At 43.4% G+C, this 14,475-nt stretch overlaps 1 protein-coding gene across 2 annotated transcripts in view; it reads right to left on the bottom strand.

Moving 5' to 3' along the window:
* ift122 (intraflagellar transport 122 homolog (Chlamydomonas)) overlaps positions 1-14,475 on the bottom strand; it is a 34,438-nt gene that overhangs the window by 3,769 nt on the left and 16,194 nt on the right. The window contains exons 19-26 of one of the 2 annotated variants that reach the window (XM_064956659.1): positions 14,289-14,460; positions 11,065-11,167; positions 6,802-6,942; positions 6,544-6,665; positions 5,440-5,540; positions 2,401-2,566; positions 2,162-2,273; positions 1,955-2,083 (exon numbers count right to left, since the gene is read on the bottom strand). In XM_064956659.1, coding sequence (XP_064812731.1) covers positions 1,955-2,083; positions 2,162-2,273; positions 2,401-2,566; positions 5,440-5,540; positions 6,544-6,665; positions 6,802-6,942; positions 11,065-11,167; positions 14,289-14,460 — 1,046 coding nt within the window. The remainder of the gene's footprint in view (positions 1-1,954; positions 2,084-2,161; positions 2,274-2,400; positions 2,567-5,439; positions 5,541-6,543; positions 6,666-6,801; positions 6,943-11,064; positions 11,168-14,288; positions 14,461-14,475) is intronic. The other variant, XM_064956660.1, reaches the window with a different exon arrangement.

Raw genomic sequence — 14,475 nt, forward strand, 5'->3', positions numbered from 1 at the left:
TAGTCTCCCAGTCCCTGCCACTGAAAAACATCCCCACAGCATGATGCTGCCACCACCATGCTTCACCGTAGGGATGGTGCCAGGTTTCCTGCAGACGTGACACTTGGCATTCAGGCCAAAGAGTTCAATATGGTTTCATCAGACCAGAGAATCTTGTTTCTCATGGTCAGAGTCTTTAGGTGCCTATTGGCCATCTCCAAAAAGGCTGTTATGTGCCTTTTACTGAGGAGTGACTTCTGTCTGGCCACTCTACCATAAAGGCCTGATTGGTGGGGTGCTGCAGAAATGTTTTGGTACCCTTCCCCAGATCTGTGCCTCGACACAATCCTGTCTCGGAGCTCTACGGACAATTCCATTGACCTCATGTCCTGGTTTTTGCTCCAACATGCATTGTCAAATGTGGGGCCTAATAAAGACAGGTGTCTGCCTTTCCAAATCATGTCCTATCAATTGAATTGAATAAATTGAATCCAAGTTGTACAAACATCTCAAGGATGATCAATGGAAACAGGATGCACCTGAGCTTAATTTCGAGTCGCATAGCAATGGGTCTGAATACTTACGTAAATCAAATGTAAAAAAAAGAGTCTGTTTTCACTTTGTCATGGGATATTGTGTGTATATTGGGATATTGTGTGTATATTGATGAGTAAATATATATTTAATCCATTTTAGAATTTGGCTGTAACGTAACAAAATGTGGAAAAAGGGAAGGGGTTTGAATTCTTTCCGAATGTACTGTATACCAGACTCATGCAGTCACTTTATGCAACCAACATCGAGAAAAACAAAGATACTCTAATTCATATGTCAAAGAGAGCAAGTTACTTTGAAAAACGATATATCCAAACTACTTTGTGATAAATTATTATATCAAAACAGATCCCTCTGCAGTCAGATGTTAACATAATGTGTCATTTAACCTATTAAACACAAAAACTAGATTTCAAGTGAGATTTAGGCCAGTCTGATGCCAAAACAGAAAGGAAATGGCTGCCTACTTCACCAACATTTTCTTTTCGCAAAAAAAGTAGTGAGTAGCTCCATTATTTAGCGACACCACTACATGGCCATAGTATGTAATTAACTACTGAAAACACTGCCAAGATTTGAATTTAGAACAACTACCACCAAGCTACTGCAACATGTAGAATTACTAGTTACTAGTTGAATAACATATAGTTCACTACTCCCCAACACTGTGTGTCAGCTAATGCAGGTTACTCCCAGGCAGAGATGTCTCTGAGGTGTTAAGTGACAAGAGAGAAGAGCCCCTCTAACTCTACTACATCTAAGATTACTTCAGTTTGACAGCTTAAGGTTCTGGGCAGAATCAGAATCAAGGTGCTGGGCAGAATCCGAATCAAGGTTCTGGGCAGAATCAGAATCAAGGTGCTGGGCAGAATCAGAATCAAGGTGCTGGGCAGAATCAGAATCAAGGTGCTGGGCAGAATCAGAATCAAGGTGGTGGGCAGAATCAGAATCAAGGTGCTGGGCAGAATCAGAATCAAGGTGCTGGGCAGAATCAGAATCAAGGTGCTGGGCAGAATCAGAATCAAGGTGCTGGGCAGAATCAGAATCAAGGTTCTGGGCAGAATCAGAATCAAGGTGCTGGGCAGAATCAGAATCAAGGTGCTGGGCAGAATCAGAATCAAGGTGCTGGGCAGAATCAGAATCAAGGTGCTGGGCAGAATCAGAATCAAGGTGCTGGGTAGAATCAGAATCAAGGTGCTGGGCAGAATCAGAATCAAGGTTCTGGGCAGAATCAGAATCAAGGTGCTGGGCAGAATCAGAATCAAGGTTCTGGTAAGGACACATACTGTATGTAATGTGTGTCTGTATGGAAACATGTATGAGCACACAACCTTAACATACAGACTATTCACATTAGGTAAAACTGGTCATGAGAAATGCGTAGATGTTAGTGGTGTACACTGCATCAGGTAAAGGATACCCCCACTGCTCATCTCCTGCCAGCGAGCAGCCTTCCTGTCAATGCAAGGGACTTCCAGGTCAATGAGAGACACAGCCTCCTCATCACCGATACCCTTGTCCAGATAGAACTGCACCAGAGGAAGGACCTCTACAGTACAGAGATACAATATTAATAACACACCTCGGAACCAAACATCCACTTACAAAGAAACTGGTGTCAACCTACCGTATGAAGATGCTGAATAGATGAAGGGCTGTTTACAGTTGATGCACACACTGCCCTGGCTGTTCAGCAGGGGGTTGTTGGTGGAGCAGCGGTAACACATGGGGATCAGGTCCTGGGTTACACACATACACACAATTGTGAAAATACACAAAGTATAAGATACACGCTCCACTAGAACTTAAAAAAAGTAAATATACACACATATACACAGACACGCATGTATGCATGCAAACTCACACCTCATTGTCGTGGTATGGTTTGGAGCGGACGGTAAGGCTGCCCAGATCCATTGACTCCTGGAAGCGAGAGGGAACGTGGAGATCCTGGAGCTTCTCATAGGCATGTCTGGCTAGTTTAAACGCTCCCAGGGTTCTGCTCTGCTTGGCCAACGCATAAAGAGTGTTACTGAGACCGATCGTCAAGGGCAACAAGGTACTACAAGTTGCCCTTACCAACAGATCTGGGGTCAATTTACTCTCTTCAAATTGTACCCTAACTACACTACATGATCAAAGGTATGTGGACACCTGCTCGTCGAACAGCTCATTTCAAAAGGATGGTAAATCATATGGAGTTGGTCCCCTCTTTGCTGCTATAACAGCCTCCACTCTTTTGGGAAGGCTTTCCACTACATGTTGGAACATTGCTGCAGGGACTTGCTTCCATTCATCCACAAGAGCATTAGTGACGTTGGGCAATGATGTTGGGTGATTAGGGCTGGCTCGCAGTCAGCGTTCCAATTCACCCAAAGGTGTTTGATGGAGTTGAGGTCAGGGTTCTGTGCAGGTCAGTCAAGTTCTTCCACACTAATCTTGACAAACCTTTTCTGTATGGACCTTGCTTTGTGCATTGTCATGCTGAAACAGAACAGGGCCTTCCCCAAACTATTTCAACAAAGTTGGAAGCTCAGAATCATCTAGAATGTCATTCTATGCTGTAGCGTTAACGATTCCCTTCACTGGAACTAAAAGGCCTATCCCAAATCATGAAAAACAGCCCCAGACCAATATTACTCCTCCACCAAACTTTACAGTTGGCACTGTGCCTTCTGGCATCATGGGAAAATATAAAGAAATCAGCCAAATTATAGACCTCCACAAGTCTGGTTCATCCTTGGGAGCAATTTCCAAACACCTGAAGGTACCACGTTCATCTGTACAAACAATAGTACGCAACTATAAACACCATGGGCCCACTCGGCCGTCATACCGCTCAGGAAGGAGACACGTTATGTCTCCGAGAGATGAACGTACTGGTGCGAAAAGTGCAAATCAATCCAAGAACAACAGCAAATGACCTTGTGAAGATGCTGAAGGAAACAGGTACAAAAGTATCAAAATCCACAGTAAAACGAGTCCTATATCAACATAACCTAAAAGGCCGCTCAGCAAGGAAGAAGCCACTGCTCCAAAACCGCCATAAAAAGCCAGACTATGGTTTGCAACTGCACATGGGGACAAAGTTCGTACTTTTTGGTGAAATGTCCTCTGGTCTGATGAAACAAAAATAGAACTGTTTGGCCATAATGACCATCTTTATGTTTGGAAGAAAAAGGGGGATGCTTGCAAGCCGAAGAACACCATCCCAACCGTGAAGCACGGTTGGCAGCATCATGTTGTGGAGGTGCTTTGCTGCAGGAGGGACTGGTGCACTTCACAAAATAGATGGCATCATGAGGAAAAAGTATGTGGATATATTGAAGCAACATCTCAAGACATCAGTCAGGAAGTTAAAGCTTGGTCGCAAATGGGTCTTCCAAATGGACAATGACCCCAAGTATACTTCCAAAGTTGTGGCAAAATGGCTTAAGAACAACAAAGTCAAGGTATTGGAGTGGCCATCACAAAGCCCTGACCTCATTCCTATAGAAAATGTGTGGGCAGAACTGAAAAAGCGTGTGTGAGCAAGGACACCTACAAACCTGACTCAGTTACACCAGCTCTGTCAGGAGGAATGGGCCAAAATGTACCCAAGGAAGCTTGTGGAAGGCTACCCGAAATGTTTGACCCAAGTTAAACAATTTAAAGGCAATGCTACCAAATACTAATTGAGTGTATGTAAACGTCTGACCCACTGGGAATGTGATGAAAGAAATAAAATCTGAAATAAATAATTCTCTCTACTATTATTCTGACATTTCACATTCTTAAAATAAAGTGGTGATCCTAACTGACCTAAGACAGGGTATTTGTACTTGGATTAAATGTCAGGAATTGTGAAAAACTGAGTTTAAATGTATTTGGCTAAGGTGTATGTAAACTTCCAACTTCAACTGTATAGTGTATTAGGGTAGGACAGGCCAAAATGAACTTATTGCCTAATGGAAACGTCTTCCGAACAAGAACTCAAGATCGGGAACTGGGCACACAATTGGCACTACTCATACTCATCAGAGCTGTGTATGTATGTTAAACATAGCCACTGCCAGCAACCACAAGTCCCATTTTCTCTGTTTGGCTCTGTGATGGGTACACTGATCCTCTCTAAAATAACTACCTTGGATTTTCCTTTAAAAGTGCTGTGATTAGAGGAATGTATACTTGTGTGTAAGTGTTTGTGTAATCATCCTTGCATGTGTGTGTTTGAGCACAGGAAATTGCTGCCTGTTTGTATTTGTAAGGATTGAGATTGTTGTGCACTGAGGAGCCCTTGGAGAAAGGCAACACCAGGTCAATGACTTGCAGCTGCAGAAGCCCTGTAACTGGGATTCCTCCACTAGCTCCAACAGCTCTCCTCTCTGCTCCTCCAGTCCCAGTATCAGGATTGTTAAAACTCATCTACTGTTGATGGATGTGGTGTTTTCCGTGACATTGTGCCACATTGTTCCGACCAGAGCCTCTGCTAAGACCATAAATCCTGGTTCAAACTTTTCCGAGCGGCACCGTGTGGCCAGAGAGGATTCCAGCTGCAGAGCCCTATTTCTTTCTGGAAGCCTGGTATTTCCTTCCCCATGCTCCTACCCCTTTCTCTCTCTATATGTGTGTGTGTGTGTGTGTGTGTGTGGTAATCAGTGGGTTTGTTTTGGTCAATTAAAATGTGCCTCTTTCTAGCGTCTTCTCTTCCAGCCCATCTCCCTTCACGTGGTCGTGCTGGTCTGTTTTCTCTACCCTGTTTGTTCCCTGGAACCAACTTTCTCTCACTCTTTTTCCTTAATGTTCTCTCGACCTCACCAGGTAATCAGCCTGTGAACTCTATGAACATTGAAGGTGACTTTGGACACATGGATTTGAGCATCCTGGTTCCGACCTGTAGGATTACTTTTAACATTGGAAGGATACACTTTGGAGATGCCCAGTGGCACGTCCTTGGTGAGGTTGTGTAGGAGGTACCTGGAGATGTTAAAGAGCGTCTCAGGCATATGGGAGCTAAAGGGTTCATCCTGGAGAAAGGAGAAAAGAGAGAGAGGGGGGAAAGGTAGCAAGAAGGGGGAAGAAGGAAGGCAGAGAAAGATGGGAGAGAGAGAGGGAGAGAGGGAAATAGTGGCAGGTCGATGTAGCAGAAAGGAAGAGGGGATGCAGAGAAAGAGACAGGGAATTAGAGGCAGGTAGATGTACCAGGGGGAGGCAGAGAGAGAGAGAGAGAGAGAGAGAGAGAGAGAACATAACAACATCAATCAAATAAACACAGCTTTGGGCACCTTTGTTAGAGTCTCAGAGGCACAATGATTCTGTGTCTGTCCCTCCCCCTCTTCTTCTCCATCTCTCTTCTTCTCTCTCCTGCCTTAAACACTAGTCTGAAGATGAAGAATAGCCTGAGCTGTGCCACAGACTCCCTTCACAGCACAGAACACTGCTCTCACAGGGGCTAGGTTCAGAGGCAGGGAGTGTTCATTAGCGTACAGCGCCAGCTAGCCCCCATAGTGTTTGATGGCTCAGCACAGCCAGGTGCCTGGGAGAGTTAAAGTGAGCTATAGAAGGTTCCTGCTCTGGACTCAATCACAGGGATTCCTCACGTTGTGTGTGTGTGTGTGTGTGTGTGTGTGTGTGTGTGTGTGTGTGTGTGTGTGTGTGTGTGTGTGTGTGTGTGAGAGAGAGAGTGAGAGAGAGTGAGAGAGAGTGAGAGAGAGTGAGAGAGAGAACACAGACAAAAAGCCAGGAGTACTGCAGCCACAGCAAACCAGCCTAAAGAGACAGTGCTTATAACCAGGCATAGCTTGTTTAGAACCAAGCACTGGCGAGGGGGGTGGCGCTGCTGGTGGGAGAGGTTATCCTGATTAATTATCAACCAAAGGATTCCAGAAGCATTTCCTATTTCAACTAAGGGACTGAAGGGATTTTTTTGCGGTCTACCTTTCTCAACTCTCAACCCTGCCTATTCTTAACTTGTTTACTATTTCTTAACTTAGTCTTAACTATACTTACTTGGCTCTACTCTGTCCCTACCTTCAGCTGTGGTGAGCATCTTACTGTGTAACGCTGTATTGAGTGGTAAACATGGTAGAGCTCAGCCAGGTGCTGGAAACGCTTGAACTTCTTCAGCATCTCCTCCTTCCTCTCCTCGTTTTCTGTGACACACACACATGCCCCCCCCCCCCACACACACACACACACACACACACCAAAATTAAAATGAACCAGTTACAGTAGGAATTCAGTGGTGATAGTAGTAAGAGGTATATTGGTGTCAGTAGACCTACGTACCCCTAGCGATGTCCAGACACTGCATAGAGAGCATCCAGTAATAATATGCTGCGTCATTGAACCTGCTCTCCACCACGGCATTGTGGGTAAGCTGTTCCAACACCTTCACAGCCTCGCTCTGTCGGCCCGCCTTGTGGAAAGCTGCGGTGGGAGGAGAGAAGGGAGGGAAGAGACTTAATTGCAGCGAGGAAGGGGGAACCTTGCGAGCCAGAGTGGAGCTTAACACTGCTTCTATTGCATCGACAGAGTGGAGCTTAACACTGCTTCTATTGCATCGACAGAGTGGAGCTTAACACTGCTTCTATTGCATCGACAGAGTGGAGCTTAACACTGCTTCTATTGCATCGACAGAGTGGAGCTTAACACTGCTTCTATTGCATCGACAGAGTGGAGCTTAACACTGCTTCTATTGCATCGACAATAGTTTCAGCCTTATAGGAGCCGACCCCTTTCATTCTAAGGCTGCCAGAGTTGAACAATATCACAGACACACACTTACACACCAGGGACAATTTGTACTTAACGTATTCGAGACAATGTTTTCCTCATTTTTCACTAGTAACCACAAACAGACATCTTCTAAAACAAACCCACTCCCAAATTTCAAACAGCATGCCACTTAGAAAGCACAACTCCAATAAACATGTGGTCATTTCCATGCAAAAGTACCCATGAGCACCAATATGCGACGTTCATAGGACGTGTGCATGCCACATGTAGGCTTTTATGATATTAACTCATGCAGAATTAAGTGTTTCTTGCTGTAAAATGTCATTTTTTTCTCAGGAACTGGAGTGGAGAAATATGATTTCTTTCTTTCATCTTGAGAAAATGCAAATGTGCAATTAGGGACTGTGCTGTGTAGACTAACCCTGCAACTTTTTTCAGTGACATAAAAGCTGACAACATTTCACTTTCAACCACATAAAATATGCATCGAAGACAAACTCAAAAACATGTAGGATCGTTTTCACAGCTTTTAATATCCTTAATACCGATCAACAAACTGATGTCATTTGGAAATCTTGCACGGAAAATCTCCCCATTCCCTAAGTGTCTTTGGCATGCGAGAGAAGCAGAAATGAATGAGAAAAATGCACCAATGTCAACTAGATCGTTGATGCTATATTCATTCTATCAATTTATGACATTCTGGTGAGCATGGCTTTATTTAATATTCTAGAGCATCAAGTAATGACAGACAATTATGAATATTATGTTTATTTATGCATGCAGGGATGGAAACTAATGAGCGGGATTTCAAAGGTGCATGTAAACTGATCAGAAATTAGACCTAAACCGGAATATGAGCTATTATCTGGAATACGGTGCGCACGTAAACCTACCCACGAGTCCCCTCTCTTTCTATCTAACGTGACCAGCATCCTGACCCACTGAGCACCGGCCGACACCGGACATCAATGGATGCTGAAAAGTAGTTGAAATTTGGTCAGTCCACCGTGGCCTTGATTTCAACGTCTACAGATGTAGTTTTCCGGTCCAATCCGGAACAACCTTGATTTCAACGTCCAGATATCTGATGACCGGACCAAATTTGAACCAACTGTTTCACAGTTTTGAACAACACATTACAGTAAGGCACAGTAGGGTTCAGTAAAGAAAAGTACAGTCTAGTTCAGTACTGTACATAGTAGAGCACACTTGAGTACACTATAATGTACTGTACTGAACTATACGCTACTTCACTGAACTATACTCTACTTGACTATGCTGTACTCTACTGTTCTGTGTGGTATTGTACTCTATAGTGCTGTACTTTGATGTCCAAACTTGTTAAACATACTGTAGACATCTATGGATGGCTCAGATTTGGTGCGGTCCAACCCAACAAAATGGGGTCTTGTTTGGTGGTGGCGCTGATTAAAATAATAGCCAGTGTGTAGGATAATACCCAAATATGCAAAGGAGGATATTGCATATTTCTACCTTTGTGTACCTATTTAGGATATATCACCATGAAGGTAACGACATTCATATCCATAATTATGCATTTCTGATCAGGGTCAAATTATGACATTTTGTAACCATAATTCTGTTATCAGGTGTAAATCCACTTCAATTACAATAACAAAAATATATTTTTATGTGTCATATCATAGCTGACACCCCATTCTTTCTGCAGACATATTTTAATATTAATTTGGAGCAGATCTTTTTTGTGGAAAACGAGGTCACATAAAAAAAACTGAGGCAGATTTTACAGAAATTATGTTACCAAATTTTGCATTATTATAAAATGTTTGGTGTGAATTGTTAAAAGTAGTCTTTGTGAATAGAGTTATATGATTTGTTCAACTTTGAAATCAATGTTTTTTGGTTGGCATACATTTTAAAGGGATACTTCGGGATTTTGGCAGAGGCCCTTTGTCTACTTCCCCAGAGTCAGATGAACTTGTGGATACCATTTTTATGTGCTAGCAGATACCTATAGACTTCCAGTCATTGTGTTAACGCGTTATCGCATTGGCTCGCGAAACCCACCTCTAACTTCCTTCAAACTGGACACAAGAGACATCATTTGGTATCCACAAGTTAATCTGATTCTGGGGAAGTAGATACAAGGGCCTCAGTGCCAAAATCACAAAGTATCCCTTTAATTGAATTGCCCATGTGTCCTATACACACATACATACAGCTAGACACACACACACACACACACGCACACGCACACGCACACACACACACACACACACACACCCCTCAGTTACAACAATGTTACGTTGGTGAGGAGTTACAGTCAGTGACCAGTCAGCCCTGCCAGGTGAGGAACCACCAGGGTACAATGTTACAGGGGCCTAAAGTCAATTACAATCACTGTGGTGGTGGCACAATACAGCATTACTGCCCCACTAAAACACAATACAGTCAGCACGACGCCAGATTACTGCCAGGCTGAAACACAGCCAGGCCTGTTCAACTCTATACTCCACACACAGAAGATATTATGCAGGATGGATTGGATACAGCACTCAGGGTTAGGCGGTGGGCGTGGCAGGGGGTGCGATTGGCTCGTCGGTGCTGCTGATTTTGAGAGAAATTGTTCTCAAATGTTGACATGGAGATGAGAGAAATTTGGTCCGTTTTAAAGCTAATTTCCTGCAATTCTATGCATTTTGCCGTGGCTAATGCTGTGTTCTTTTGCTCAAACATAATAATAAAATATATTGCTAAATTCATTGTTTTTGGAATTTCTATTCTCCCTGAATGTTTAGCTCCCCCCAACCCCCCTGAAGAATCCCTGGTACTGTACATTAATAGGCATGCAGGGATCATAATTATACACTGAGTGTACAAAAGATTAGGAACGCCTTCCTAATATTGAGTTGCACCACCTTTCGCCCTCAGGAAAGCCTCGTTGGGGCATGGACTCTACAAGGTGTCGAAAGCGTTCCACAGGGATGCTGGCCCATGTTGACTCCAATGCTTACCACAGTTGTGTCAAGTTGGCTGGATGTCCTTTGGGTGGTAGACCATTCTTGAAACACACGGGAAACTGTTGAGCAGTTCTTGACACGCTCAAACTGGTGCGCCTGGCACCTACTACCATACCCTTTTTTGTATTTTTGTCTTGCCCATTCATCCTCTGGACACAATCCATGTCTCAATTGTCTTCATCTACACTGATTGAAGTGAATGTAACAGGTGACATCAATAAGGGATCATAGTTTTCACCTGAATTCCCCTGGTCAGTCTGTCATGGAAAGAGCAAGTGTTCTTAATATTATGTACACTCAGTGTAAAGTAATGTGGTGATGACAGTTCTTCTGCTCACATGGGTAATCATCATTAAGAGCTGCTTGTTATAGTGCTGATTGGAAATATACATGGCATGAAACACTGTAAGCAGTCAGGACTTGCTCTGTCTCTAACTGAGGATCATGTTTTACAGTGAATAGAGAGAGCAGCACTGCAGAGGGAGGAGTGAAGAACGCTTGGATATAACAACACGGGCCAAGCTTGATATGGATTCCATATGTACCCTATGTTATACGAACTGACAATGCCCTTACAGCCCTCTGTGGTTTTCTATGATACATTGATATAGTTCTGATTCCAGAATGATCTGAGATATGTCTGCTCAATGTTAGGTGCACAAAATGGGATTTTTATAGAAACTAGTGATGAGATGTTTCAGCCGACATGTTCTTGGCAAAGTTACCACAAAATGTGGGAACATCAAACATCGAGCAACTATAACATATTGGGATGAGCATTCTCTCTCTTCTCTTTCTCCATCCTCACCTTTCTGTGCCTCCTCAAAGCGGTCGTTCTCAGCCAGCCACTGAGCGTAGGGCACATAGACGTCATCTTTAAACTGGGCATGTTTCTCCACCAGAGCGAAGGCCTGGGGGAGAGAGGGGAAGAAAGGCTCAATCAGATGCCTTACATATAACCAGGTTATATCACTTACAATATTTATTAGGTGTACTGTATCGTGTGTCTTTGAGGCAATATGCCCAGGATAATTTGCCTAGAAATTGTCAGTGATTATTACCACAGGCTTTAAAACAGACACATCTAGCCAAAACATGAATAGAGCTCATTACTAATGTGATATGTTAAGGTTAGCATATTAGACTGATTTCATGTCATGGTCAATTAGTGTGCAGCTATGGTTGTTTGAGTGACATGCTGTAGTAGAATTGTATGACAGTAGCCTGCAGAGGCATACCTGCCTGTCATCTTGATTGATTAACCTAATTGTCCAATAGCAAGACTTTCATTAAGCCTTCCACCTTCTCTTTTTCTTGTCCTTTCTCTCTCTCAGGATCAAATGAACGAACGGGTGAGAAAGCTCCTATAGACGCTGTGCCTGATTCATACAATATGAATGTGATTTAATGTTCTAGTCTTTTGGCATTCTCTGTTTCACAGTGGAAATCACACGTTTGCTCTCAGTTCCACCCATAACTCGCTTAAACACTTAGAACATTTAGTATTTTCTCCATGTCTCCCCAGCTAGCACATAACATTCTGAGAACCATATGTTTCTTCGAGCTTGGTTAGAGCGTGGTTGCCCTATGGTTATTTTGCACATAACCTTCCCACAACATTCTGGTAATGGTGCAGGATAACCAGCTAGCACATAACATTCTGACAACCTTATGTTTCTTAGGTGGGAATTTCAGTACTTCAGCGTAATGTCTCCTACAGGTTTCCTCATTGTTCTATTTAAAGTCATGTTCTCAAATTGCTCCAAGAACAACATTCTTCTGTGGGAATTTCAGTACTTCAGCATAACATTTTCTGCAGGTTTCCTCATGGTTCTATTTAATGTCATGTTCTCAGAACATTAAGAAAACGACCCATAAAAAACACAAGTAAACATTATTAATGTTCAAAGAACGTTCTAAGAATGTTATTTATATACATTCAATTTTCAGCGTCACCAAAACTCTATCCTCTATCTTGTTAAGTGTGTTCAGGTGTGTTGGCCACACCCACTAATTGGCCACAACTGAACTTAATGAGTGCATGTTTCAATTGAAATATTTTGAATAGACAAAAATCAACAGCTTTGTATGAGTTAAAAAAACATTGGCATGCTACAGTAGCTCCATCCTGGTGGCATAGTAGACTAATTCCATGGACAGAGAACAGAAGATCAAAGGATCGAATCGCACGGATACCGTGGCAAAATAAAAATAAAAATGTAATGTGTTTACATGACTAATGCCTAACCAAATTAATTTCCACGTGTCCTATCTGTTCTTGGAGTTCAAAACAGTTAACCCAAAGATAGCTGTGTTATTAAAAATCTTATTGGAACGTTCTCAGAACATTATTTAATTACCTTCAAATAACCTATAATTTCAGTTTTTAGAACAATAATAAAACATTCCCAGAACCTCCCTGCAACCTAAAAATCAGCATTCCCAGAACAGGCAAAATGTTCACTTCCATTCTCAGAATGTTTAAAATATTTATGGCTTTGTTCCCAGAACTAATGGGAAACCAAAAACGTACATTCCCACAACTTCCAAAGAACCAAATCTGCTAGCTGGGTCTGTGGTATGCACTGCTCTGATGGGGAAGTTGAGTCAAAACAGAAAAAAGTTCTTAGCTAAGGCTCTTTAGTGCTTTGCACCGCTGGGTGCTTCTCACATTCTAGTCATCCTAGGCAGAGATTTAGAGGAAATCTCTAGCTTGGCCGTCAGCTTTGCTCTGGTTTTATAGAACAGTTTGTATTGTTCCAGTAAATTTGCAGTGTCACTTTCTGTGTTCTGGGTTAGACCTACACTAAATGGCTAAAAGTATCGTCATTCCAAAATCCTGGGCATTAATATGGAGTTGGTCCCCTCTTTGCGGCTACAACAGCCTCCACTCTTCTGGAAATGCTTTCCACTAGATGTTGGAACATTGTTGCGGGGACCTGCTTCCATTCAGCCACAAGAGCATTAGTGAGGTCAGGCAATGATGTTGGGCGATTCGGCCTGGCTCACAGTCGGTGTTCCAATTCATCCCAAAGGTGTTCGATGGGGTTGAGGTCAGGGCTTTGTGCAGGCCAGTCAAGGTGTTACAAACGGAATTTGACAAACCTTTCCTGTATGGACCTTGCATTGTGCATGGGGGCATTGTCATGGTGAAACAGGAAAGGGCCTTCCCCAAACTGTTGCCACAAAGTTGGAAGCACAGAATTGTCTAGAATGTCATTGTATGCTGTAGTGTTAAGATTTCCCTTCACTGGAACTAAGGGGCCTGGCCCAAACCATGAGAAACTACCCCAGACCATAATTAATCCATCAAACTTTACAGTTGGCACTATGCAGTCGGGCAGGTAGCATTCTCCTATCACCCGCCAAACCCAGACTAGTCCGACTGCCAGATGGTGAAGTGTGATTCATCACTCCAGAGAACGTGTTTCCACTGCTCCAGAGTCCAAAGGCAACACGTTTTACACCACTCCAGCCGACGCTTGGGATTGCGCATGGTGATCTTAGGCTTGTGTGTGGCTGCTCGGCCAAGGAAACCCATTTCATGAAGCTCCCGACGAATAGTTGCTTCCGGAGGCAGTTTGGAACTCGGTAGTGAGTGTTGCAACCAAGGACAGATGATTTTTCCACGCTACGCACTTCAGCGGTCCCGTTCTGTGAGGTTTTGTGGCCATTGTTGCTCCTAGACGTTTCCACTTCACAATAACAGCACTTGCAGTTGACCAGGCAACTCTAGCAGGGCAGACATTTTAAATTTGACGAGCTGACTGGCTGGCATCCTATGACAGTGCCACATTGAATGTCACTGAGCTCTTCAGTAAGGCCATTCTACTGCCAATGTTCATCTATGGAGATTGCACGGCTGTGTGCTAGATTTTATACACCTGTCAGTAACGGGTGTGGCTGAAATAGCCGAATCCACTAATTTAGTGTATGAGGTATACTTTCTGATGAGCCAAGTAAGATACAATACTGTAGCTGTGTCCAACAGGTGGAAGGACCATAAGTGAAATGTGAATGGTTCTGACTGACCTCATCCCAGTGTCGTGCCTCCACGTGCAGATGCACCAGGGCCTGCAGGTCTCCCATCTTGGAGTAGGTCTCAGAGGCATAACCATGGTGCTTCAGCTTCTGGAAGTAGGCTGCACACTTAGCCAGTGGTTCGCGCTCCGCCTTATCCAGCTTACGGGCTATGTCAATCAGCCTGATAGGGGAGTTG

The sequence above is a fragment of the Oncorhynchus masou genome, chromosome 33, assembly GCF_036934945.1.
Source record: "Oncorhynchus masou masou isolate Uvic2021 chromosome 33, UVic_Omas_1.1, whole genome shotgun sequence".
NCBI lineage: Eukaryota > Metazoa > Chordata > Actinopteri > Salmoniformes > Salmonidae > Oncorhynchus > Oncorhynchus masou.